The 27,896-nt window shown below is 54.5% G+C and overlaps 1 protein-coding gene across 5 annotated transcripts in view; it reads left to right on the forward strand.

The window, feature by feature from the left end:
• The window catches only part of EPHB2 (EPH receptor B2), a 194,431-nt gene that overhangs the window by 34,173 nt on the left and 132,362 nt on the right, over positions 1-27,896 (forward strand). For all 5 annotated transcript variants that reach the window (XM_043574057.1, XM_043574058.1, XM_043574054.1 and 2 more), the window contains exon 2: positions 27,778-27,842. In XM_043574057.1, coding sequence (XP_043429992.1) covers positions 27,778-27,842 — 65 coding nt within the window. The remainder of the gene's footprint in view (positions 1-27,777; positions 27,843-27,896) is intronic.

Consider the following 27,896-nt stretch of genomic DNA (forward strand, 5'->3'; position numbering starts at 1 on the left):
GTGACAACAGAAGATATTTTTAGTTGTCTGACATCACAAATCCTGGCATGACATCTGCTCCCACCGAGGAAAGTTGTCCCCGTAGTTCTTTGTTCAGAGAAGGTGAAAGGAAGGTATGGGGCCCAGGATGGAGAGAGGAAGGACACTACCTCCTCTCTGTCCTCGGGGCATCTTAGGTCCACTGGAGCCATTCATTCATTCATTCATTCATTCATTCAACAAACATTTAGTCAGCCAGCTGGGTCCCTGCCCTCATGGAGCATTCAGAAAGACAGACGGAAGGAAGGGTATGAGGAGGGGGATGCGTGAAGCATTCTAATTGCTGTAATCAAGGCACATGGTTGGACATAGGGCTTTTTTCTCAAACTTGGAGTTTATTTGTCACAACGGTCACTACCATTTACCGGGCGCTCTTTTTGTGCCCGGACCTTTGCTAATCCCCTAATCTGCGTTGCTCAGCTACCTGCACTAACCCTCTCAGGTAGTTTTATCCTTATTTGGCAGATGAAGAAATGCAAGGGAGCCTGCGGCAAGTCAGAAGTTCAAAGTCCAGAATCCTCACTCTTTAACTCCTCCTGGGTCCCACCTCCCCATGAAAAGAAATGCGGTGGACGTGGACGGTTTAAATGGGGCCGACCAAGAAAATGCAGGGCAAATGCAGGGCGGGTGGTGGCGGTAGGGGTGGGAGGGTCTCCAGCGGGCAGGGCAGGACCAGGAGGGGAGTGGGGCAGAGGGGTGCCGTGGCCCGGACCCTTGTGTGGCATCAGAGGTTTGCACCCTTCTCTCCATCAGAGCCGGACTTGGGACAGACGTGCTTTAGTCCCGTGTTTACCAGGGTGTCCAAAAGCACAGACTCTAAGGGGAACACGGAAACGGCATTAAATGACACTGAATCACACCGTAAGAAAGTTCCCCTTCCTTTCTCCTCCATGCCTGCTGATTACTCACAGAGAAAGTCTCTGTTTCCTGCCAACATGTCTCTAACACCTCTCTGACAGCCCCTAATCTCTCTTTTCAATAGGGAAAAGCAGGCCTCAGGCTCAGACCCTACTGGGGGGTTGGAATGCTAGGGCGTCGTCTCGTTACCACTGTGCATAGTTTGTGTACGTCTTCTTATTTAACAGACACATATACAGCACTTACTAAATACCAGTGCTTTGCAAACGTAAACTCCTTTTATCCTCATAACAACTTTATGAGATCAACATTATTATTATCTGCATCTTACAGATGAAATAGGCGGAGGCCGTGTTTTCAAGCACCTCGCCAACTACTTCTGGTTGTAGGAATCAGCACTGGCTTTCTTCTAGTGCCAGTAGCAGCCTGCCTTTTCCTTTACTAGAGGAACATCTTTCAGTAAAGAAATAGGTGAATCAATTTCAAAATAAAGCCTAGCTCAAGTGGTTGCATGGCTGCGGCCAAGGTCCCCAAGATAGTTCAGGAATGACTGAAGTTTGAGAAACTCTGGTCTAGTCCAAGCCCCTCGTAGACCAGGATGGGGAAGCCGAAGCCCAGAGAGGGGACAGGATCCGCCCAAGGTCACACAGCAGGTGAGCCTGTAAGCCACTGGGGCGGGTGGGGTTGGGTTCTCACCTGCCTCTCCCACCTGCCTGCTTCCCTCACACAGGCACAGGGGCTGATGGGGCACCAGGTGGCAGGAGTGCCAAGGTGCACTCGCCTACCCGGAAGTGTCCTGGTAACACAATCCCCACGTCTGCTGTTCCCGGCACAGACAGGCCCTCACCCCTTCAGCATCTTGGCCACCGCTGAGCTGACTTTCATCACATTCTCCACCTTCTTTCCCAGAACTCGTCCCAGCCTGAGTGTGGAGCTCTGTCCTCAGCTACGTGTCACCTTCCCACCTTCATACCTTTCCAGAAGGTCCCACAGCCTCTGCCTTGCGGAGACATAGCCGACCTGGGTTCCAGTGGTGGCCCTGAGAGGGACGCACTTCTAGCAGAGGCTTAGCCCCCCTGGGCGGTGCCATCCTCGTATATAAAGTGAGGACGAACAAGATAAGGACAGTTAGCGGGGAGATTGCCTGAGGTGAAGTGTGCCTGCCACACAGAAAGGCAGGAATGGCTGTCACTGCTCAGCTCTTTCAGAGTCACTGAGCCACAGGGCCACCTCTGTCCTTGAGGGAAATAAGGCTCCACTGAAGGGAATGAATTAGGCTAACTGTCCCCATCACAGAGCTGAGAAGACCTAGGCCCCAAGTGGGGCCAGCTTCTCCCCAAATCAGGCAGGGGTCTGGATGCCTCCCTGTGGGCAGAGGCCCCTCTCCTAGGCTGTGGATCCCGGCCATGGCCTTGGGTGGGTCTTTCTCCTCCTTGGCCTCAGTGTCCTCACCTGTCACATGACACCTACCACACAGGGTTATTTTGAGACTTATGTGATGAATGTTCTCTGTAATGCCCAAGGGACTCTGCATGCCTTGTGTGGACGGAAAAATCACCGTGCAACATGCCTACCGTGCAGACAGGACATACAAAGGAATCAAAACCCCCTCTTTTGGTAAGAGTCTCCAGAAAGGGACCAGTGGAATTGGATCTGGGCCGATACTTGGTTTCCCGTTCATTTTTCCAGTCCACAGTCATTGTTCACCCGCAACTTGGGTGAGACCTAGTGGTGTGGAAGCAGGAGGCTGAGCTCCAAACTCCAGCTGTCCTGGGTTTGCATCCCAGCTGCCCAACTTTCTGGCTGTGCGACCCTGGGCAAGTTGCTTTGCCTCTCTGAGCTTCAGGTTCTTTGTGTATAAAATGGGGACCAGGTCGTTGTGGGGATTAGATGAGTCGATGCGTGTGGAAAGCTTGGTGTGCATCCTGGCCCATGGGGGACACTCGCTAAATGGTGGCAGTTCTTGTTGTCATATAATTACTACACACTGGGCCCTCCACTAGACTCTGGCCGAGTCAAGTGGCTCGGCAGACATACAAGTCAATCAGTCCCATGCACTGGTGGAGGAAGCCCAGGCGCCACACCCAGCCTGGGTGGCCAGGGAAGGCTTCCCGGAGCCCAGTGAGGGGGGAAGGCAAGAGCACAGCAGGCAGAGGGATCAGCACTTGGCGTCTGGACGGGGAGCTGCCTCTGCCTTGGGCCGCACTTGGGCTGCGTGTGGGGGAGAGGCAGGAGACAAGGCTGCTGAGTAGACGGCCCCCCCCCCCGGGGACAGTTTGTCGAGGAGCTTGACAAGGTTAAGGATCTTCCTCGAACATCCTTTTACTTCCCCTCAATAACCTGGTGCGGATCTATCATCCCCGTATTTATCTAAACCCTTGCCGGACCCATTTATATCCTCAGACTCTCCAGCTTCTCGGCATAATGAGCTCCAGATGTGGTGAGGAGGCCTTCCCCAAATCTCTGCCTCGAGCCCAGAGGGTGCTGGGGCTGGGGGGACGAGGGAAGGACTTAAGTCTGCTCCCTGACCTTGGCTTCATCCTTACACGGGCCTAAGACACTGGGTCAGGGTCAGGGTGGGGGCTTCAGGTTGGAACCTGAGCACTCTGTATGCCGGGGGGTCGGTGGGCTCCTCAGGGGCACCTCCCGAGATGTTGGGCCCCCTGTGGACACCCCAGGAGAGAGGTGGGGCAGCCGGGAAGCTTGTGCAACCCACAAAGATAGCAGGAATGTCCCCAGACCAAACCAGAATGTGAGGGCTTGAAGGGACTCAGATACCTTTTTAGTCCTGTGGTTCCCAGTTGTCGGTCTCCATTTCTACCCACTCGAGCCATGTTCTCACTGCTGTTCTTGAAATGACTCGCTTCTCTGTTTACTGGAGTGAATGCGTTAGAAGGAAAGTCCATATCCCTGCGATAAATGAAACACCAATATCTCTGGACACCAACAGAAGGTAACTAACTATCAATACAGCAGAGATGGGACAAGATGATTATGGACCAGCTCCAGTCTGGGGCTCGCTGTCTTAGCTGGGCCCTGGCAGAAAGGAGGGGAGCCTGGGGCAGGGTTTAGGGGACCAGACGGGCACTGGGAAGCTAACTTGCTACTCGCTGTTAAAAAGACCAGCAGTGTTCCAGGGAGGTGTTCAAGTCTCAGCAACCCCCAGTGGAGACTTCCTCTTGGAGGTCAGGGAATTGAAGAGAGCTGGACAGGGAGAAATGTTCTCACCGTGCAGCGTTCCAGGAAGCAGTGTCGGGTCCCACTGAATCCTCTCGCAGACTGCGCCTGGGAGAAGCAGGTCCAGGGGAGCAAAAGGGGGCTTGTCCAAGTCACGTGGAAGCTGGAGGAGCTCGGTCCTCCTTTCAACTACACTGACCCGCCTGCCCCAATTCATAGTCGCTCACCTTTACAGTTTTTTGAAAAACAAACACAGGAGATATTTTTAGATGGATGCAGGAGAGGGGATCCCCAAAATTCAATAGGCAGGAGGCTGCCTTCAGCAAAGCTGTGGTCTATGGAAAGGACAGAACCTCAGAAAGAAAGGCTCATCTGTCCCCCCTCCCTACACCCCACCTCCTGCCTCCCTCCACTCAGGCTTAGTGTCCTCAGGGCGACTCTGAATTCTTGCTATTAGAGAAAGGACACAAGACAGAGTAGGGGGCCATCTCATTAAGCTTCCAGAAGGCTTTCTGGAGGAGGGGCTTCCTGGGGGAGCTAGGTGCCCTGGGTTCAAGTTTTCATTCTGCCCCCGATTGGTGACATGACCTTGGACAATTACTTCACTGTGCCGTGCCTCAGTTTTCCCATCTGTAAAATGGGGAGAAGATAGTGCCTGTCTCATAGGAGCATTAAGATCAAATTAAGTGATACGTGCAAATGTTTCCAGCTGTCCCGGCACAAAGCGCTATGTGTGTTTGCTGATGTGATGCTGGTGCTGGTGACCCAGCAGCACAGGCAAGACAGGAAGGAGACTAACATTCATCTAGTCCTTCTGAAGGGCCAAGCACCATGCCTCTGATTTGCATGGCTCATCCGATACAATCCACACAACTCTAGAAAGGCAGCTCTTTGTCCCATAAGAAGATGGGGCTCCAACCTCATAAGTGATGTGCCCACAGTCACATCACTGTGGGGTGCAGCCCACATCCGGCTCTGGGCACACAGGTATTCACTACCTGGCCTTAGGCAGAATGGGGAGGTGGGAACACGCAGTGAAAGCGGGGGTGGGGGCGTGGGGGGAGGAACCAGCTGAGTTGAGGGCCCCTGGGGTGGGGGTGGGGAGACAGCAGGATGAAAGGGCCCCCAGGGCTGGCTCAGGAATTCCGGGGGAAGAAGTTTGCACTTTCTCCCACAGGCCCTGGAGAGCCACCAGCAGGCCATGAGCGGGGAGTGACATGATAAAAGGGGTGTTCGGGGAAGGTCTGTGTGGCTGCGGTTTCAGGATGGATGGGTGGTGGAAAGGTCCAGAGGGGAGGCAGGAGGCTCAGCTGGGCAGCTGGACTGGAAAGGTCTCTTGAGACAGGCACAGGCAGCCTTTAGTCAGAGTGACCCCTAGGTCGCCGGGGGCAAGGCCCAGCTGGGTCAGGGCCTGGGCCCGAGGTGCCGAACGGGCCCTAGAGACCGAACCCTCCTTCCCTTTGCCAGTTTGCGGCTTTATCTGGGAGTCTCTGGAGGGTGTCCCGGCTGGGTCGAGCAGGCCTGGCTGCCTGCAGATTTATGAGGTGTGGGGGAAGTGGGCCCGGGCGGGCGGGGGTGGTGGGCGCGGGAGACAAGCCTGTTGGAAGAGGGGCAAGTGGGAGGATGTTCTCCAGTCTGTGGACGTGTTCTGACCCCACTTCCACCTCGGAACCCAGCTGGCCCAGCACAGGGCACGACCCCATGCTGTTCCACCCACCATTCCTCCACCCCCCGCACCCGCCCCCACCTGTTGCCTCAGTTTCTCCTCACAGACACCCTGAGAGGTGAGTAGGGAGGGGCTGCATATGCAAATCTTAGGGAAGCTGCCCCTCACTAGGTTCCCAGTCGCCAATAGAAAGAATGTGCTGGAACCTTCTGTACCAGGGTCGGAAGATGTCCGTGATAACGTTGAGAGCAGGTTACAAACAGTATGTTGAGTATGAGTTCATTTGCGACTTTCAGAGGAATAAATATGCATTTATGCCTCTCGGTATACATTTGATTCACAGGAAATGCCTCAATGATACCTAATTGTGACTCCCTCTGGAGAAAGAGCTTTGACTTTCCATTTTCTACTCTTCAGTGATGTTTCAGTGTCTTGTAATAAGCATATATGTCTTTCACTTAAAAAATGGTTTTAAATTCAGAGTCATGGTAGGGTGTGATGTCAGAGAGAGAGGGGAGGACCCTCTCCAGGCTCTGGGTGATGGGTGGGCTGCTGCTGCCAGGGCCTGAGGGTGCTCAGGGTTTGGGTCATCCTGTCTCTGCTGAGAGCCCTCCCCTGACCACCACCCCCTCCCCCCACCCTGCCACCAGACCCTGCTGACCCACATGCAGACAGGCTGTAGGGAGCATCGAGGTGAGTTGGGCCAGTTGAGGAGGCTCTCCCAAAGGCAGTGGCCCTTGAAGTATGGTAAGATTTGACTAGATGGGAAAGAGAGCAAGGGTATTCTAGAAGGACTGGAGCAGAGTGGAGTCTGGAGTCAGGTGTGAATGCAAACCCTTCCTCTTATTTACCAGCTATGGGACCCTGAGTACATTTTGTCATCTCTCTGAGCCTCAGTTTTCTCATCTGTCTAATGGGGATCCTCTCCTAAGTATTACTAAAATAAGGCTGTGCCCACGATGTGTAAGGTATTATATATTTTTTTTAATTTTTTAATGTTTATTTATTTTTGAGAGAGAGAGAGAGAGAGCGAGCATGAGTGGGGGTGGGGCAGAGAAAGAGGGAGACACAGAATCCAAAGCAGGCTCCAGGCTCTGAGCTGTCAGCACACAGCCTGACGTGGGGCTTGAACCCATGAACTGTGAGATCATGACCTGAGCCGAGTCGGTCCTTTAACTTATTGAGCCACCCAGGCACCCCTGTAAGCTATTATTTTTAGGTCTGGGGATCCCCAAGGCTGGGGATGACCTTGCAGAGCTTGAAAGCACCTCGACCTGGAAAGGCAGAGGGTCAGGATGGACTGTGTGAAGGAACATGAAGGGGAGGCAGTTCCTTCTAGGAAGGGCTTCCTGAGGCAGCTGGACGAGGGCAGAGAGCTTGGCTGCACCTTGTGAGAGCACCGGGCAGTCAGTCCTTGGATCAGAGCCCTGCAGGTCCAGGTAGCCACTGGCAGCTGGCACTCATTTGCGTGGGTGCTACCTCGCGAAGGCGGGGGGTACATGACATCCTCAGGGAGGACTCCATGGTGCCCACCCGCTAGGTAGCCAGTGGACACACCAGAAAATTGAAGCAGATAAAGAATATTCCCTCCTCAGGGCCTTTGCACTTCCTCTTTCTTCTGCTTGCAACATTTTTTTTCCCGTTACTTTCCTGGCTCACTCCCTCACCTGCCACAAGGCATCCTGAAAGGGCATAGCAGAACCGCTGATCCCCACGGGCCTTGAGCAAGACCCTTGGTCTCACTGAATCAGTCATGCCGCCTGTAAGACGAGGACACCGAGGCTTGTTTCCCGTGTGCCCCCGTGCACCCCTCGGTTGCGATACCTGTTATCCTTTATTGCACCTAACGGAGGTCTGTCTGCCCCACGCTCTTCCTGTCCCCACCTCCTCAGAATCTGCACTGCCCCAGGGGCTGGACCACATTCCTCCGGCAGGAGGCAGGCATATAATAGATGCTCAGTGAAGACCTGATGAATGAACGCACGTCCCTGTTGCAGGACTGTTGTGAGAAAAGTACAAGACTATGAAGGGGCAAGTGCCTTGTGAACTGTGAAGTGTTGTGCCATCATCTGTAAGGAGTCTTGTCTTGGCCCCTGGCCACACCAACCACACACCCTCCATGGCTCTGCCTCGAGGGGCTGCCCTTCTATGTGCCTCCGAGCATTTGGGCAGGGAATGCAAAGCATTTTCCACCCCCACCCCCGCTGTGTTCTGTGAGAGCACTTTAGGGGAGGTGTGGGGAATACTGTTCTCACATGGAGTAATTAGGAGCTCACCTCCCTTGATGACAGTGGCACCCTCTGGAGGGGCCCCCTCACCACAACCACACTTGCCTGACGGCTCCTGCAGCCCATGGCCTGCAACGCCAGACTTTGGGCCCAGCTGACAGCAGGCCCGGGTGTGTGCATCAGCAGCAGGGCGGGGGGTTGGGGGGTGGTGGGGGATGTCCTTCCAGGACCTGCCCTAAGTCCCACCCGTGCAACATTCGCTTTGCCCATCAACCCAAGGCTTATGTGCTTTATTTACAGTTTTCAAAATGCATCCACATCCTCTGATTTGCTATAGATGACAAACTGAGGCAGGTGAGAGAAATAGCATGATTCACCCATTTCACAGCTAGGTAAACTGAGACCTGAAGAAGCTCATGCTTGGTTTATTCAGACAGAACGGAATTTGACCCAACCCTGCCCTCCTAGAGCCCACAGTTTGGTGGGGGTGGGGCACTCAGAAATCATTATAACCCAGCATGAGTGCAGGGGTGGGGACACCCAGAAAGGGGGCTGAGGGAGCCCAGGAGGTGAACTCTGAGCCAGGTCCCGAAGGATGATCAGGTAGGGTGGGCTGAGCTAAGGTCAATTCCGTGCATGGCGGTGCGGGTCTGCTTTTTAAGGACAGGAGGGGTTGGTGTATGGAGTAGCAGGGGCAGGTAGGAGCAGGGAAGGGAATGGCAGGAGCTTCATTCTGGAAGAACGGCACCAAGTGAGTTCTCAGCAAGTGAATGGCAATGACTGCCAGTCTCATTTGGACCACCATCTATCGTACTGGGGAGCCACTGACAGTCCTTGAGTGACAGGGTCTGAGTTGTGTTGTGGGAAGGGATGCTCTGAGGAGGCAGGGGCAGGGTCTTGATCAACATCTATTATGGGTTTCCTTCTCACAGGTCCCCACCCCACCTGTGCCCCTCTTCCCTGGCTCCAGGTGGCTCTATCCCTGTCCTCGGGGACCAGCTTCCCATCCTTCCCAAAGCCTTCCAGGAGACAGCTGGAGCTGAAGCCACCGTCTTCCTAAGTGCAGGCCGGTGGGCTCATCCAGCTGGCTGCCTCGGCATTACCTGAGAAGCTGGTCAAAAACACAGGTTCCCAGCCGTCAACTGCCAGCCTCTCCCAAGATTCTAATTCGTTCCATCTTACGGGGTCAGGGACAGCCAGGATTGGTGTTTTTAAAAGGCACCTGAGTCCACTGTGATGCACAGCCAGCTGCTACCCTGAGCTGCCACCCGATGATGTTACAAGCGTCACAAATTACGGGAGTTAAAAAACGAAGAGTGGAAAGAACCTACCCAAATGTTAGCAGTAGGTCGTGTGGGGGTGGGGTGGAGGGACAACACAGGGGAGATTATGATCTTGTACTTTATATTTCCTTCTGACTTTTCTACCTTTTCCAAATAGTCTGTGTAATGAGCGTGTGTTGTTTGTGAAGTGAGGAAAATAAATAACAGCGTCTGGACAGGAGCAGTTTGGAGAGGGGCAAGAATGAGAACCAGGAGATGTGCCCGCACAGACCTGGGTCAGTGGCCGGCTCTGCCCTTCCCCAGCTACTGGGCTCTTGGGCAGGGCTTTGATCTCCTGAGCCTCCATGTCCTCATCTGTAAAATGGGAATAGGAAATGCTCAAAGTGTGGCTGGAAGTGTTCGATAGGGGGATTCTCCACGGCCAGCAATTGTCCTTCCTGCGCCCGTCTGTTACACCTCTCTTGCCCTGGCAACGGTGCCCCTCACACTGGACAGACACCCTTTGCTGCCAGTGTCCAGCTGGGACCTCCTCCCCTGCTCTAGCCCAGACCTTCGTAGACTGTGGGGCCGGCAGGGGCTCTGGGAGCCGCCTCAGCCCTCCCTGCTTTACAGCTGGGGAAACTGAGGCCCCCCGCGGTGGGGGGGGGGGGATGTGCACGCGCCTGCTGCACGCCTCCCTCCCGGCCGGCGCCTTGCTCAGTGCGTGAGGGGCAAGTAAGTCACCATCTGTGTTTTCCAATAAAAGAAAATGAAAATTGAAGCGCATTAAAAATAGCTCAATTGGGATTCCGAGCGGGGCTCTGAGGCTGTGACAGAGACGCCCAGCCTGCCTCCTCCCCCCTCCCAGCCTGGCACCACCGGCATCGGGAAGTCATCTGAGGCGAACGTCTTCTAGGAGGGGCCAGGGTGCGGGCGGAGTCCCCATGAGTACCGAGGGTCGCTGGGGACCCCCAGTTCCAGCTTCCCAGCTCTCAGCTGCTGGCATCCAGGATCATGGGGTCCTGCTGCAGGCAGAAGATGCACTTAGAGCCATATGCCATCCCCTGGGCAGACTCCGGATCCATCCACCCCCAGGTCCCCGGGGCATTCAGCTGGCACCCCCTGCCTCCCACGGATGTCCCTCGAGGGAGGCCCTGTGGCTGAAAGGAAGGCGGACTCCCCTGAGGGGTAGAGACCTGGGTTCGCCGCCCACCCCCCCCCCCCACCCCCCACCGCTGCACTGACTCTCTGGGCCTGGAGCAAGCCAGGAGCCTCTCTGGGCCCATCCTGTCCTCTGCACAGCAAGGATACTAACAGAGGCCCGGGAGCGGTGCAGGAGGGGGCTCCTGAAGCCCAGGGTACTGGTTGGGAGTGAGCCTGATTCAGGAGTGTCCTCCGAAGGGATGTGTCAGAAGACAGAATAAGAGGACAGCTCTCAGCTTGGCGCTTGCTTTGGACAGGGGCTCCGCAAATGTGGCCATTACTGGTATTGTTCTCGTCCTTGTCATTTTCTGTGAAATGGGAACGTGATGGTGAGCTGTAGGAAGCCTGAGTGAGGTCACATGGGAGAGGGCTTTGCACGAGCCACAGCTGCTTACCATGAGGACGGGCTGGCACGCGTCCAGGAGCCCTAGCCTCTTCCTCCCCAGAGGGGCCCCGCTCTCTGAGGGTCCTCCTGCACCTGTGACCTCAGCTACTGTGCAGACCTCTGTGAGGCAGACAAGGAAGCACCGTTCGTACCCCGGAGGCCCAGAGGCTGCTGGGGCAGGGAGTAGTCCCGGGTTCCGCAGCCTGGCCTGCCGCAGAGGGCCGCTGCCTGGTGGGACTGTCAGATCCGTACGGCCTGGGTGCAGACAGCGAATCCAGAGAAGGCCGGTGCTGCCCACGCCTGTGCCTGTACTTGTGGAAGCCAGGTGGCCTCGGGCAAGTTGCTTCATCCTCTGGGCCTCAGTTTCTTCATCCGTAAAACGGGGCTAGGTAATAGCTCCCAGGCTTTGGGAAGATTGGGTCCTGGGCAGGGCTTCGCACATGGTAAGTACTGGAAAGGCAGTAGCCCCGAGAATGGCCCATCCCTACCTGCTCTCCTGTTAGTCCAGAACAGACACTTGCCGGGCCCACCAGTGCCCAGCCACATGGGACCGGCATTTGCTCTGCCACAGCCTCAGGTCTCTCCAGGGAGGACTGGGAGTGCTGGAGGGAGGGCTGTCCTCCACCAGCCAGGAACCCTCACCCCCACCACCCCTCTCTCAGCAGAGGGCCTGGGCCTTTCCTCAGTGGTGGGAGTAGGGATGGAGCAGTGGCTGGTGTGCAGGAGATGAGCATTTTCTCCATTAAGGATGGTGTAATAGTTTCCTGTTGTCCCTGTAAGAACCACATCTTAGTGGCTTAAAACAGCACAACTTGCTGTGTTACAGTGCCGGAGGTCAGAAGTCAGAAGGCTTCACTGGGCTGAAATCGAGGTGTCAGTGGGGCTGCATTCCCCCAGGGGTTCTGGGGGCAAATTCATTTCGTTGCCTTTTCCAGCTTCTAGAGGCCACTTCCTTCATTGGCCTACAGCCCCTCTCTCCGTCTTCAAAGTGCATCACTGCGCCCTCTGCTCATAGTCTCCCACCTCTCTAGCTATGACCCTCCTGCCTCTCTCACAGGGAATCTTGGGCGCCTGGACAGTCCAGGAAACTCTCCCCATCTCAGAATCCTCAACTTAGTCTTGTTGGCAAAGTCCTTTTTGCTATGTGAGGTAACGGTCATGGGTCCTGGGGATTAGGGTGTAGACACCTTTGGGGGGTCCACAGCTCTGTCTATCACTGACAGGAAAGCTACTGAGCGAGTGCTTTGTGCCAAGTTGTGTAGAAATTGGGGTTATAGTAACGACAGCCAGTATTTTACTGAGCACTTACTATTTATGGCCAGGCGCTGGGCTAAACATGCCCCGTGTGAGGCATGATCTCACTAATTGTCACAGCCACCTGCAAGGTGTTAACGCTCTTCCCGTTCCACAGCTCAGAGAGGGAAGGAAGTGGCTTGCCTGAGGTCACTGGGTTAGGAAGAGGGGTTCAAATGTAGATCTGACTGCCGAGTCCGTGCTGGAAGCTCCCTGGGATGTGCACATATGCTGCTTCCCTGGGTTTGGACCCAACACCTGGGTTCTGCACCAGGCGCCTACTCTCCTGCCCCTCTGGTCCCACATCCCAGCGTGTGCTCCTCACCTGATGACAAGCACCAGGACTGCATGCCCAGGTACCCTTCTAGCCAGTCTGGGTGACTCCAGGCAGGGGCTGTGGCCACACAGCAGGTGCTCAGGGAGGGAGCCATGTTGAAATGGGAGGAGAGAAGATGGGTGGGGTGTTGGGAAAGGGGAGTGGCTGTGTGCCTGAATAATTCTTTTTTTCTAATTTTTTTTAATGTTTATTTTTGAGAGAGAGAGAGAGAGAGAGAGAGAGAGAGAGAATGAGTGGGGGAGGGGCAGAGAGAGAGAGGGAGACACAGAATCCGAAACAGGCTCCAGGCTGTGAGCTGTCAGCACAGAACCCGACGCGGGGCTCAAACTCACGGACCGCGAGATCATGACCTGAGCCGCAGTCGGAGGCTTAACCCACTGAGTCATCCCGGCGCCCCCTGAATAATTGTGTGTGCCCAAGTGGGAGGTGGAGGACTAGGAGCCAGACTATCCAGGATTGGGGTCATGAAAGGAGTTTGGGCCACACGGTCCAGAAATCAAAGTCTGCCTTCCTCACCAGCTTTCAGGGGGTCTTGGCCCACAGACTGACTTGTCCTCACTGAGCTTGGTTCTGGCTACACCACTGGGTGGCCAACATGCAGCCTTGGCCCAGACCTCTCTTTCTGAGGCTTTTTGTCTGTGGAATGGGGCCGCTATGGCACTCTGTCCCCTGGAAGGCCTTCAGGAGGCTCCAGCCCATTGAAAAGCCTGAATCCGTGCTGTGAGCCCTGTGACTCTCTACTCAGTCCTCAGGGCCCTTCCCCAGCTCCGTCTTTCTACCTCTCGATGGGCTTTCTGAGGCCCTTCTCTAGGTCTGTATCCCTCACACGCTGCAGCCTCAGTCTTCCCATCCCTACATTGGGCGCTGTCTTGTGCCTCAGCCTGTGGTGTGAGCCCTTTGCAGCCTCTGCAGGACTGAAAAGGTGCATCTGTCTGTCCTCCCAGCCCCCATGCTAGCCTGGTCAGTGCCCTGAGGAAGGGACAGAGGGAGAGAGGCCCAGGAGCGGGAAGAGAACGCGTGTCCTCCGTGTTCATTTAGTCACAGGCTCAGGGGAGGAGGGTTCCTGAGAAACTCCCTGTTCGTGGCATCCTCCATCAGGGTCTTGCCGCCTCCCTGGAGAGCTCAGCTGTAACCAGCGGGAAATGGGACAGATAATTGCAACTTTAAATAAGGCCAAGTTAAAGCTCCCTGCCAGGCCTAGCACGGGGGACTCTCTGAGCGTTGATGGGAGGCAGCGGGAAGTCCCAGACAGTGCTCAGAATCCCCATGCTGCCACCAACTCCCTAGTGACCACAGGCAAGTCACCGCCCTTCTCTGAGCCTCAGTTTCCTCATCTGTTGAATGGGGACCAAATGGCATCACCTGTGGGGAGGAGCTAGCATAGTGCCCGATACATGGTAGGTACTCAAGAGCTGGAAGTCTGGACTATGATGATTATCCCTGTTCAAATGCAGCTGCCCACCCCACCCTACCCAGAGTTTCTCCGGGAGCTGTTCTCAGTGCCGTTGGCCCCTGGCAAGGAGGGGTGATAAAAACTGCAACCGACCCCTCCTGAGCCAAGGCGACCGTACTAGCCCTTGTGCTAAGAGCTTGGCATCCATACCTGTGAGGAAGGCTTGTTCAGTGCTCCCATTTCTCAGATGAGGTCACTGAGGCTGCAGACCTGGGGTGGGTGTGGGGAGGAGTGGGCCAGCAGGGAAAGGATCAGGAGCTCCAGTCAGTATCCCGTCCTAACAAGGTGCACGCCGGTGTGGGGAGACACGTGAGGTCCCACATCCAATTTCTCACTTACAGCAGGAATTCCTAGGCCTGCTCCCAGCCTCAGCGCCTCTGCCAGGCTGCCCTGAGCTGCCGCCACCCCGATGTTCCCGGGGAGGAGGAGGCCCGTGTGGGCCTGGGGGATTGAGAGCTGACCAGGGCAGGGAGCTGGCCGGAGTGTGGCCAGCCGACCTGCGGTTTCTTGCTCCCAGATGGCCAAGCCAGGCGGCACAGCCAGCGGCTTGGGAAGGCTGCTCCTTGGCTCAGCTCTGAGGCAGGCCTGGCCTGTCGTGTTTGTGGGCTCGGCGCGGGCCATCTGCTCCCTGTCTGACATCGCCTCTCCGTGTGCCCGGGGGGCAGCTGCTATCTCCTGGTGACACCGGGCACGAAAGACCACGATGTTCCGCTCAGCAGCCAGCATTGCGGGACCCCTGCCCCATCCGAATAAACCAGCTAGGAAGGGGCATCAGACAAACTCCGGTGAGTTGTTGCCCAGAGAAAGGCTAGGTTACCCGAACTGGGGAAGGGGTCAAGGATGGTCAGGGAAGGCTTCCTGGAAGAAGAGATGCCTGAGAAGTCTTCAAGGGTAAAGAGGAATTTTCCAGGGGAAGGAGGAGGGCATCCTAGGCAGAGGAAGTGGCTTAAGCAGGTGAGGGAAGGAAAAGGAGAGTCTAGCATGTTTAAGGAGCTTCTCTCTTCTGCCCTGGCCTCGCTCCTGCTGTCGGCCTGCCTGCCTGCCTTCCTGCCCCCATCTTTTCAGAGAAAGTGTTCCAGACAGGGGTATGACCAAGAGCAAAGACTCGGCAGTGGGAGACCTGAAGGCCTGGACTCCGACAGTGAGCAGGCTGGCCTTGGAGGGTGGAGGGAGGGGCAGCTGGGGTCAGAGGCCAGGGCCAGCCCATAGAAGGCCTTGAATGTCAGACTGGTCTGGATCATCCCTTCAGGGCAGTTGGTGGAAACATCTCTGCCTGGCCCATCAGCACCTGGTCAGTTTCCCAGGGCAGCGTGGGCCTGGAGGCCTGTAAAATCGTAGGTGGGGAAGAGGGGCCCTTCCCTCCCAGCATTGTGGCCAACTCCTCTTGGAAGCCTTCCATGACTTCGTGAAATGAAATGATCTCTCACATGGAAGAGAAGTCTCCTTTGCCACCACCCACTACCAGAAGCCCAGAGAAGCCCATTGCAGGTGACGTGACAGTCACAGCCCAACTCGGGTACCGCCTGGAGCAGGCAGTGCCCTCCACCTCATACTCTGCAGGCTACAGCGGCACCCACGAGTTGTGGTAGGAAGAGCAGAGTGTTAGGCGGCCTTGTCCCCTGCCCACTCACCCTCCCTGGCAAAGGCTTCCCACCTCTGGATCAGATGATGCCTACTCCCCGATTCCATGCCACCACCCTCGGGCCTGGAAGTCCCCACTTCCTGACCCCCCGCTCCTGCTCAGCCCTCACCTGAGACTGTATAGACTCGCCCAAGTTTCCTTGGAGCCATGAAAGGAGTTTGGGTCATGCAGGTCAGAAATCGGTCCACTTCCTCACCGACTTGCGGGAGATCTCGGCCCCCTAACTTGACCTCACTGAGCCTCAGTGCAAAATGGGGATATGATATCTTTCTTGAAGGTTTTGGAGAAGCCTGGATGAACTCAGTCCATTGCTTGGCATGGTGCCTGGCATAGAGTAGATACTCAGTAAATGGTCTCCATGGTGATGGGGATGCTGGTGATGGAAGTGGGATTCCCTGTATCTGGTCCAGGGTGCCCCTCCCCCCGTGTCTTCTCCACACTAAGAACCCCCTCATTTCAAGTCCTATTCCTTTCCAGGTCCTTCCTCTGTCATCAGTCCTTCTGTGCACAGCCATGCCAGGAGCCCCGGCAGCTCATACCAGAAGCTCCCAGGCCTGACTCTTTGTCTGGCATCATCTCTCAGGGTGTCAGAGGCCGCGGGTAATGAATAGTAACTGATGACGAAGACACGGAGGCTCTGATCACAAAGACAATGACAGGAACTTGTTGGTGGCTCTCCTGTGAAACATTGACCCGTGAGAAAATGCCCCAGCAAAGCCATGTCTGCTTAACCGCCCGAGATGCCAGGCACGGTTGGCAAGTGAGCCCGGGGACCGAGAGGGAGCAGTGGAGTCACACTGAGCAGAGATGGTGCTCTGGGGGTCCTGTCACTGCACCCAAGCTGCCCAGGGCCACAGAAGCAGAGCTGGAGGGGAGTGTTAACACAGGAAGGATGCAGGCATTTTGGAAACAGCTCCTCTGAGACAGCAGCTGCTCTCAGAATGAGCAAGAGCTTTGGAGCCATCAAAAGCAGGGTGGACGGGGCGCCTGGGGGGGGCTCAGTCGGTTAAGCGTCTGGCTTCGGCTCAGGTCATGATTTCGCGGTTCATGAGTTCGAGCCCCGCATCAGGCTCCATGCTCACAGCTCGGAGCCTGGAGCCTGCTTCAGATTCCGTGTCTCCCTCTCTCTCTCTGCTCCTCCCCCACTCATACTCTGTCTCTCTCTCAAAAATAAATAAACATTAAAAAAAATTAAAAAAAAAAACAAAACAAAAAACGGGGTGGAATTTGTACTCTGCCCCCGACCAGCTGTGTGGCCTGGGACAGTCCTCTGCATCTCTCTGACCCCTTGGCTGCAATTTCCTCATCTATAAAATGGATCAGTTACTCAAGAGAATGCAGTGACAACTGAATCAGGCCACCCTGCTGCCCTCAGGATGATCTTAGCCTGGCATTCAAGGCTCTTTGTGGCGTCTGGAGTGCTCTTTCTCCTAGGCCTTCCTACTCCCTCTTGCGGTTCCCTGTAGGGGCCATGCACATTCTGTCCTCCCAACCTTTGCACAAACTATGCCTGGAACGCCCTCCCTCCTCTCTTCCCCTCCTTCTAGCCTGGCTGTCTCCTCTGTATTTGGGGTTCAGGCCAGGTGTTACCTATTTGGGAAGTCTCCTGTGAGTTTGTCTCACATCAGAACATTTCTTGAGGTCGGTGACAGTATCTGATTGTAATTCTCCAGTACTTAGCATGGGCCTAACACGTAGTAGGTGTTCAGTAAATACAGGGAGGGGTGGATAGATAGATGAGTAGCAGATTTTTAGAGATATAAGTGGTGTGAATGGAAGGACAGGTAAGTGAACAGTCAGGTGGATAGACAAATGAAAAGAAAAGCAGAGAGGGAGGGAGGTTGGTTCATTGGGAAGATGGATGGGTGAATACCTAAGTAGGATGCTAGATGTATGGGGGAGCAAATGGATGGTGGATTATTGGGGAATGGAATAATAGACTGATGGGTGGGGTAGGTGAGAGGGAGGGTGGGTGGATGGATGGATGGATGGATGGATGGATGGATGGAGGAATGGGTGGGTGGATGGATGGATGGAGGAATGGGTGGGTGGATGGATGGATGGATGGATGGATGGATGGGCGGGCAAATGAGTGTGTGGATGGCAAGAAGGCAGAATGATTCCATAAATATTTGCTTGGATTTGGTGGTTCGGTGGTTGGATGTGTATAGAATGGGTAGGTAGATGGATGGGTGGGTGGATTGTTGGGTAAGCGAGTGCGTGGATGGATGGGTGGAAGGATAAGGGTGTGCAGGTGGGTAATTAGGTGGATGGGTGAGTAGATGGCAAGATAGTTTATGGATGATTGCAAGGATTGGATGGTTGGAAAGATGGATGAGTGGGTGTGTAGGTCAGTGGGTAAATGAATGAACAGTAAAATTTCATGTGGCTAAATGCCTGACATCTTGCCCAGAAGCAGAGGGGTGGTCTGGATTCTGGGATTTGAGTTAATTGTCCTTCACTGGGAGAAACCAGTGCCAATTAGGCAAATAGATCCAGTCCCAGCAGGTCCTGGAGCAGGCTTGCTAATTGACTCCAACCTGACAGACCCTGGCTTGGACTTACAGTGGCCTGTGTCTTATTGATTTGTAATTTACACTCCACACACATCCAGAAGGATTTGAGGTGACGTAATACTCAACCTGCATGCAGTAGGACGGTTAAAAATTAACTGAGAAAGCGAGAGGCTGCCTCGCAGAGGGGTTAAAAGCATACCTGCGTTCAACTCCTAGACCTGCTGCTGACTGACTGTGTGACATTGGGCAAGTTGCTTCACCTCTCTGAAGCTCATTTTCCCATCTCTGTAGGAAGACAGGGAGGAAGGAAGGGAAGTTGGTTTAATGGAGCAATGTGTGAATGATGAACAGATAGCTAAGTGGGATGCTGGATGTAAGGGTGGGTGGGTTATCGGGACAGTGGAATGGAAGACAGACAGAGAGGGTATGTGAGAGGGTGGATGGATGAGTGGATAGAGGGGTGATGGGTGGGCAAGCAAGTGGGAACAATAATAATTCTATCTCATGGACTGTTGCGAGGCTCCGAGGAGTGACAGCACAGTGGTTGGCACTAAGTAAGCACTCGGAATGATCTAGTATATGGAGTTATCTTGATCCGAGAGACTATCTCCCAGAGGAAAAATCCAGACACCCAGACTCACGGTGTAAGCAGGAAAGAACATTTGATGTCTGGGAGGCTGGGGGTAGGGACGAGGGAGAGGGTCCGATGGTTTTAAGAACAAGCGAGACTCAGCCTCACCCACAAGGTGCTCACGGTCCAGTTGAGCTGGTGAGTGAAGGTCGCAGGGCAGGGTGACAAGTTTCCTCTCTTTTTGTTTGTTTATTTTCTTAATTTTTGTTACTGAGGTCTAGTCGACATTCTCGCCTCTTCTTTTAAGTGGCCGTGACAGTTGTTCTCAACTAATTGGTGACCGTTACGATCTCGTGAAATGAAGTCTAAAAGCACTCAGTCCAGCACCTGGCACACCGTTGTTGCTCAGTAATGCCGACTGCTATCGCTGTATTTTTATTACCTGCTTATTAGGTGGGAAGGGTCTGTGGATTCATTTAAGTAAAAGGGCTTATTTTAAAGATTGTAAATCATCGGGTAGATGCTGAGGCAGCCTGGTGTGTCAGGAAGGCTCAAGGGCAATAGATTTGGATTCAATTTCTGGTCTGCTGTGTGGCCTTGGCCAAGTCACCTAACCTGTCAGAGCTTCGGTTTCCTTATGCATTCGGTGGGACCAGTAACAGGTATCCCTCAGGGTTGTCGTGAGGACTAATGAAGCTCTTATGTGTGCAGGGCCCTTCCCGTCCCTGCCTCCCTTCTTCCCCTTCCCCAGCAAGCCCCGGTGTTCATTTACCGCCCGCCCCACCCCCAGCCACCCCTTCCCAGACCTCCATCCATCATCCTGTCCTTTGCGGAGGTTAAGTGGGTCCCCAAGCAGCGAATCCAAACTCTCCCGAAGCCCCTGCCGCACAATGCGGCCCGCTGTTAGCGAGCAACCCGGCTGGCCCGGAGGATTGGGTTTCAGCCGGGCGGCCGGCGCTGGCGGATGCCCAGGCCAGCAGCGGGCAGGCGGGGGACAGAGTGGAGGAGCCGGCGTCGCGGGGACTCCTCCGCCTGAGCCTGAGAAAACAAGACCAGACTCCAGGCAGGCAACCGAGGCAGAGAAGGGCCTCTGAGCGGCAGGAGGACGAGGAGGTCCTGGGGCAGAAGGATTTTACATTAACTCGGTCCCCTTTCCGTGAGCCTGAGGGCGGAGCAGGGGGGCGAGCTGGAAAAACAACGTGCTGCCTGTTGGCAGGTTTCACCTTAGAAAGTCCACGGTCTTCCTGGAACTGGCTCAGGGCTTCTGTGGCATGGCCACCCCCACCCCACTCGCCTTGCTTTGGGCTGAGACTCTCTTCGCAGCTGATCCTCACCGGCTTTTCAGAGGAGAGGTCTTGGGGAACCCAATGGGCTGCTCTGGGTTCAAATCCAGCTCTGCTTTCTGGCTATGTGACCTTGAGCAGTTCTCTCAGCCTTTCTGAACTCGGTTTTCACATCCGTATGATGGGCACAACAGTGCTCGCTTTGCAGGGTGTACAGAGTGATGGGCTCAGGGTCTGGCACCCAGGGCATCGTACACGAACCCGTGGTTTTTCCCTCCCTTTTGTGAGGCGGCATAGCCTGGTGGTTTCTGGGTCACACCAAAGGGGTCAGATCCTGCCCCGCCCCTTTGGTGCCTGGGGGAGTTCCTGATCTCTCCAAGCCTTGGTTTCCCCATAAGGTTGCTCTGGGGCAACAGTGAGCCAGACAGTATTGATGAAGCACCTGCCCACCGTTAGCCTCCACGAGTGTTAGCAATTTTCACTGTTGCCTTTGCATGACCTGGCCTTCGCATGTTCGAAAAACCTTTTGCACCCAGCGCCTCCTTGAATCTTCTAAGCAACCCTGTGAGGTACACAGAGCAAGGATTTTGTGATCCCCATTTTATGGTTGAGGAAACTGAGGCTCAGAGAGGGGAAGTGACTTTCCTAAGTCACCCAGTTTGCCAAAGTCCTTGAATTCCTTAGTTCCTGCCTGTTGCCTCTTCTTAGAATTTCTAACATGGATGTGGACCATGGAAAGAATGCTCCAACTCCCAGCCATTGATTGCCTGGGTATGGCCCCATGGTAGGCCTGTGTTCGAGTAACCTCGACAGGGAGCAGGTGGAGCTGCCAGAAAGGGTCCAGAGCAGCATCTGTTGATTGGGTCGTGCACCACGCTGATTTGCTGCCTGGGCTGTGGTCTACTGGCCAGTCTGGGGCAAAGACCCCACGGAACAACTACTAGGTGTCTGTCCATTTTCAGGATAGACCATATTCTCATGTCCATTTTTTCGGGACAGACCACATCACTACCTTACTCAGGAATCTTCCATCGCTCCCCATTGCCTCTGGGACAAGCTCCAAACTCCTTAGCCCCGTATCCAAGGCCCTATGAGTTCTGGCCCCATCCCAAGCTACCATATCCTTCCATGAAGCATTTTGCTCCTACCACATGGGACAGACACCCTAGCATGGTTGAGGGTTAAGTACTAATTGGAGGCAGACACAGATGCACCACTTCCTGGCCATGCAAACCTTGAACGATCTCTCCTAACTTCAGTTTTCCCAACTGTAAAGGGAGATAATAAAGTACCTACTTTACCAATAGTTATAATGAAATGAGATCATGAATACTAAACCCTTAGCCCAGAGCTCGGCACGGAGAACCAGTCCTCAGGTTTTACTCTTATCCAAACTGCCCCTGCCTCTGTGCCTTTGATGCTGTTATGTGCCCTGTACATGGCATGCCTTGCCCTCTTCTCCCAGCTCAAATGCCACTTTCCCAGGGACACCTTTGCTAATTCCCTGGTCAAAGCTAACACCATCTTCCTCTGGGTTTCCTGGCCCCCAACCGGGACCAGCATTCTCACCCTGCCTCTTCTTGTAGAAAGTTCACGTGCCAGGCACTAATCCAGAAGATCCTTGAGAGAAGGATTTGCTGATCCGTTTCAACATCCCCAGTGCCCAGCACAGGGCCTGGCACTCAGTAGATAGGGTAGATATTCATGGAATGGCCAAGATCTTGTTACTTAACCCGGGAGAATTCAGGGACAGGAAGAAAGAGGCTTTGAGTTAAGTTTGGGAAGAGAAGTTAGCCTGGCTAACCAAGCTGGAAGGGTCAGGCATTCCAGGCAGAAAAACCTAGAATGGTCAGTGCACCAGAACCATGGAAACCTAGTGCCTTCTGATGGATGGCTGGACACTAGAGACATAGGAAAGCCCGGCTGGAAGGTAATTAACTGGCCTGGTCAGCAGCGGGTGCCTTAGGGCAAGGAGCTAGGACTTTCTGTTACCAACAGGTGGGAACTCCAAAGGGCATTAAGCTCAGTTAAGGCATAATTAGACATGGACTTTAGAAACATCACCCAGCTGCCATGTGGAGGTCGAATACATCTACCTCGAGCCAGAACAGTTCTCAGTGCTAGGGATACAGTAGTGAAGGAGGCAGGCACAGAGCCTCCCTAAGAATGGGGGCCCTGGGAGACGGCAGATCAGCAGAATTGACTTACATGATGTCGTCTAATGTGCATGTGACCCATTTTACAGATGGGGAGCCTGAGGGCCAGAGAGGAGCACAGACCTGCCTGCAGTCACAACCTAAAGAGGGCCAGAGCCCAGGTTCTAGCCTGGACAGTCTGAGCCCCACCCCCTTTTCTTTTTCCCCTCCCATCCTCACTCAGGCCCACACAGAGGGAGAGAATAAACACATGCAGAGAACCCTAGTAATTGTGTGTGTGTGTGTGTGTGTATTCTGTTTTTTTAAGTCTTTATTTGAAACATTCTTAAAAATCATGCAGATGTAGAGTGAGACAGATGTGGTTTCAAATGCTAGCCTTGCCTGTGTGCCCTTGTGAAGCCTGCTTCACCTCTCTGACCTCAGTTTCTGCATCTATAAAACGGGGTTAAAAGCATATACCCCACAAGTTGTCGAGAGCCTAAAGCCGTATTTAGAGTGCCCATCTCAGTGCCCAGCACACAGTAGGTACCTAGTGAAAGTTCTTCCTCATGTCTTTGGAACTCTCACACATTGTCATTGGTACGAACCAACAGTGTCTGTGGCCCTAGAGAATTATCCAAGGGGGGGGTCAGACAGAGCTGACCGGGGGTGGGTTGGGGAGCAGAGGGCGACCACTTGCCCCAGCCTGAAACGGGCCGATGGAAGCATCCGCCAGGGCCTCGTGCAGCCACCCTTCCGTCGGCTCAAGACTAACGACTTCAGTGCGTCTCCCCTTTTAGCTCAAATATTTCTGAAATGCACACTGCTCGTTCACACATAGCCAGAGGGGCCAACGGGCCTCCCCAGCCTGTGCAGTCAGGGCCTCCTGATTGCTTTCTTCTGTGCAGTCTCCAGGAAGGGGGTGTGGGCGCAGTGGGGCCAGGGCCAAAGCCGCTGCCATGGCTCGAACCCTGTTTTCCCACCGAGGAAGGCTCTCCGAGTAGGTGGCTGCAGGCCTTGGTTCCAGCTTCCTCCTGTATCTGTCCACCCAGCCTCAGTCTTCTCATCTATCCATTGGGATTTTTTTTAATGGTCACTGAGCGGGGCGCCTGGGTGGCTCAGTCGGTTTGGTGTTTGACTTCGGCTCAGGTCATGATCTCACGGTTTGTGAGTTCGAGCCCCGTGTTGGGCTCTGTGCTGGCAGCTCGGAGCCCGGAGCCTGCTTCGGATTCTGTGTCTCCCTCTCTCTCTGCACCTCACCCATTCACGCTCTGTCTCTCTCTCAAAAATAAACAAACATCGGAAATTAAAAAAAAAAAAAAAGGTCACTGAATGCATTCAGGGCTTGGAAAGCAGACATATCCATGGGAGTGCCCGGAGACGAGTGGAAGGGCAGTGTTAGGCAGGGTGGGGAGAGGGTGGCACCTGAGAGGCTGGCAAGGACGTGGGCAGGGGATGTGGTCCAGCCAGGGGGCCTCGGAGAGCTGCTGACTGTTGCTGTCCACCCTTCTTTCTCGTTCATTCCCACCGACCATGCCATATCGCTCACCTCCTTTGCCTCTGCTGGCCCCTCCGTCTCCCATGCAACCCCTCCTGCCTCCCTTCTAACTCATTCTTCAAGCCTCCATCGAGAGTCACTTTCTCCAGGAAACCGTCCCGAAATCGAGCATTTTCTTCCACATGCAGTCCCCTACCCACACCACCCCATGCACATCCCTGTTGCAATGTTTGTCACATTGTGTGGTGATTAATTATCTGTGTACAGCGAAAAACAGCCTCCCCTTGCATGAGGGATTGTCATTGTCACAGAGGGGATGGGCTGGGGACATTTCTAGCACTTTAGAGGCAGTTCGGTGCAGTCTCGCGGTCCCCAAAGTGTGGGAAGTGAAATGATGTTAGGTGGTTTGCAGATGAATGTTTTTAATTGTAATTGTCCTGTGTTTATTTTCCTTCTTTTTATGGCAAGTGATATTGGTTTCCCATTTATAATAATAACTTTTTCCTCTTTAAGATGCCCTTAAAAAAAAATGCCCTTAAAAAAAAAGAGTCATCTGGAAGAATAGTAACTAAGTAATAGTACATGTTATAGGTGGAAATGGCTGATGTCATGAATGTTGTTCTGATGGAGCAGAACGCTAGCCTGGGGGTGGGGTGTGATTTCAGTCTTTGGCTGTCGACCTACTATGTGCCGAGCCCTGTGCTGACTCTTGGGGACAGGCAAAGGTGTGGAGGGGGAGATGACTAGAAGGAACCACATGTTTGGGGTCTGGGGGGTGAGAGGACACCAGTCTATGCAGCTGGAGCACAGCTTGTGAACGAAAGATGTGTGACCTCGGGCAAGTTCCTAAGCTTTTGTAAGCCCCGGTTTTCCCATCTGTGAGTGGGGCATCGTTGGGCATTTCCCAACTGTGTTGGCAATGTTGGAAGAACATTGGTGAGGGTCTCTGGCTCCTAACAGACAGGTAGGTCTCTGTCTCAGTAAATGTGAGTTCTCTCCCTTTGCAGATTTTTGGATTAGAGGGGGAGACGTCTGAGGTGAAGGGAGAAGGAAGGGAGAGAAGGAAGGAAGTGCTGGTGGTAGAAATAGGCCTGGCTTCCTAAACCCACCCAGGTTCCTGAGCCAGGAACTACTAACTCCAGATTCCCCGGGGAACTGAATGTGACTTTTGTGCTTGGTTTGAGAGGAACAAAGAGGAAACTCAGGGCATCCCAGGAAAGCAGCGTCAGACGAACCAGGAAGGGTTCCCCAGAGGCCGTGGTGCTGGAGCAAGAGGCTGATGTCTGTCAGATGTTGGCAAGCACCGTCTGGAGTGTGGGGGGAGCCTCTCGGACCCGCCTTCACTTTCAGGAGCCACCTCATGAGCCCAAAGGAAATGGCGTGTGTGCAGGCACTGGGTCAGCCAAAAAAGCACCACACTCAGTCTGAAAAAAGACTAACTGGCACTTACCGACGCTCTGCTTTGTGTTAGACTCCAAGTTAACCCTCTCCTCTGTCCTTCAGTCCTCGGCTACACTCAGAAGGTACTATGGCCATTTTCCAGGTATGGAAACTGAGGCTTACGAAGGTTACAGGTCCAAGGTTAGAAGGCAAGTAGGAGACAGAGCAGGTGTTGGAATCGAAGCCCCTCTGACCTCCTGACCCTTAGTTTATCTGCTCTGCCTCCCTGCCTTTTGTGCAGAGGGCGGAGGGAGATGTCAACACTGGAAAGCAAGAGGCTGAGACGCTGCGGGGAGAGCCCCCGTGGGTCACCTCCTGCCATAGCCCCGAGGAGTAACAGCTTTCCCAGAGGCAGGCTTCCAGGTGAAGCCGGGACAGGCATGGAGAGATGAGAGCCCCCTGCCTCCGTCCCAGGAGACCTGCAAACTTCACACTCCCTCTCAGCCCCTTCCTCTCTGTGAACCAACCAGCAAATTGACTGCTGGCCTTCCGGGATCCTTCCACCTCCCCCCTTGCTAGTTCTAGGTGTAGGGGGAGGCAGAGGGGAGCAGTAGAACACCCACCCCAGACTGAGCTCCCTGGGAGCCCGGAGTTTGAGCACCAGCCTGCAGTCTGTGACTTTCCACAAGTCGTTTGCCCTCTCTGGGCCTGAGTTTCCACCCATACAATGAGGATGTCAGCTCACAGCCCCTCCTCTGGGCCGTGGAATCCTCTAGTGCTTGGCCTCTGGGTCAGCCCAAGAATCCAGCCAAGGGGTGGGGCCACCTGCTTGGCAGGCGTGCCTCCCCCACCCGACCCCTTTCTAGTCCCAAGCAGAGTCTCCTCTCCCTTGTTCTGTGCGGCTCCCAGCAGCTGTTCCTCAGGCCCAGGCAGAGAGCCCGGCTTGGCGCGTCTCTGGCTGAGGCCGATGAGAGAAAACAGGTTAAAAGTTCAGCCCTTGTTCTCTCCAGGAAGAAAAATCTGTAGCATTCGGAGTGTGAAAAGGAACCCTTTTTTCAGCTCCAAAGCAGCACAATAGAACTTCCCTCCAATTTGCCATCAAAAAGACACCCTTGGCACTGGACTCCACCGTCCCTGGCACCCCTCCTCTCCCCTCACCAGCCCCCAGTGCAAAGGGACGTAGTGGCCGCAGACATAAGCCACAGGCGGTCACGGGGACACTGCTGCATCCTCTGTTGTCAGCTCGTGGGTCTGAGTGGGGTCACCTCTGGCTGAATGCTTCCTCCCATCCACACCACGCCACCGTAGTTCAAGACCTTGTTCCTCCCATTTCGACCTTCACACCTTTGACCTGGGCAGTGTGCACCCTGCCCCAACTATCCTCACCCTAATTCATCCAGCCCAGGTTATCCAACTAAGTCTCTAGAAGTTTGTAGGGTCGGAGGCAGGAGATCTGCACCTCCCACTCTGCTACCAACTCCTTTGTGATTTTTATGAAATCTCTTCCCCTCTCTGTGCCTCAGTTGCCCTATGTCCAAAATGAAGCAGTTGGCTGGGCCAGAGATAGCATCTCAAATGGCGGGTGTCAGCTTCGTGGCACACTGTGGTGAGAAGCATCGTGCGGCCACAGAGTGTGGGCATTGATTAGTGATGTCTGCTTGGGCACGGAAGTGGAGCATAGAGGCCAGCACACCTTACCTACTCCTGCAGAGCTAGGTGGTAAGGAAGGTCCAGCTGTGAGCTTCTAGGTCTCTGTGCCTACTCTCTCGTGGCCGTTATGTGTACATGGCTCGTCACCACTACTAGACTGAACAACTCCATAGTAAGGTCTTGCTATTCACCGTTTTCTCTCCCAAGGTACCCACTGCCTGGCACAGAAGGGGCATCAGGATATATTTGTTGGATGAATGCTTGAAAGGGGCCAATTTAAATCTGCTCAGTGCCTTGCAGTTCAGCTCCAAAAGTGTCTTGAATTCCTTGTGGCAGGGAAGGGGGAGTGGGAAAGGGTCCTAAGCCTTATCTGGGGGTGAATAGGGCTCTTTCTAGCCCTTGGGGGTCTCCTTTGTCATAGGCTATGTGGCTCCTTCCTTCCAGCTGCTGGAGAGAGGAGAGTGGGCGAGTCGGGCCCTGGCTGGTTCAGAAGCTGATTTGAGTTTCCTGAATCCCCAGAGGGCAGGTGATAGACTAGACTCGCTTGGCACAGTGCTCACCCTCAACACCCCTCCACTCCTAGGGCCCTATCCTAGGGGCACAGTTGATCGAGGCCTAGGGGAGGGAGCCCCAGTGTGGAGACACTCTAGAGGACTCTAGGTGCCTGAAGAAGGGGGAAGGTGTCCCTGATTGGAAGTGTGGGCCAGAGAGCCAAGGTAGGGTAACTAATGGGGCTCAGCTGGGACCAAAGAGAGACCTTTCTAAGGCCCACATTTCAGTTTTTGAGAATTTGATGCAAGCTGAAAAGCAGACACCCTAAGTTTTACATAAAATTTCAAGAGTTGCCTGGTGGACTCCCTGAAGCCCACCCAGGAGACTCCAGGTTAAGACCCTAATCCACCAGTGAGGGAGGGAAGTGGCAGTGGCAAGATTGGTGGGACATGATGGGCTCACAAAGGGCATGACCCTGCGTAGAGGGGCTGGAGCTGGTCTTTAAGGGGGTGGGGCCTGGAGGAGCAGCATCAGACGATTGGCTGGGGCATGGGAGTGGGTGGGATTATGGGGCGGGACAGCCAGATGATTGATTGCCGCAATAGAAGTGGGTGGAGCTCTGTAAAGAAGGCCCTTGAGGGGTGGGGGTCTTGGGGTGATTGACAGCACTCAGTAGGTGGGCGGCATTGACCCTTTGCTTTCCTCACAGAAACGCTGATGGACTCCACCACAGCGACGGCAGAGCTGGGCTGGATCGTGCATCCTCCATCAGGGGTGAGTCAGTGGTCCCCAAGCCCTGCCCAGTCCCTCAGAAGACCTGGGGTTTTG

Source organism: Prionailurus bengalensis, chromosome C1 (genome assembly GCF_016509475.1).
Source record: "Prionailurus bengalensis isolate Pbe53 chromosome C1, Fcat_Pben_1.1_paternal_pri, whole genome shotgun sequence".
NCBI classification, from domain to species: domain Eukaryota; kingdom Metazoa; phylum Chordata; class Mammalia; order Carnivora; family Felidae; genus Prionailurus; species Prionailurus bengalensis.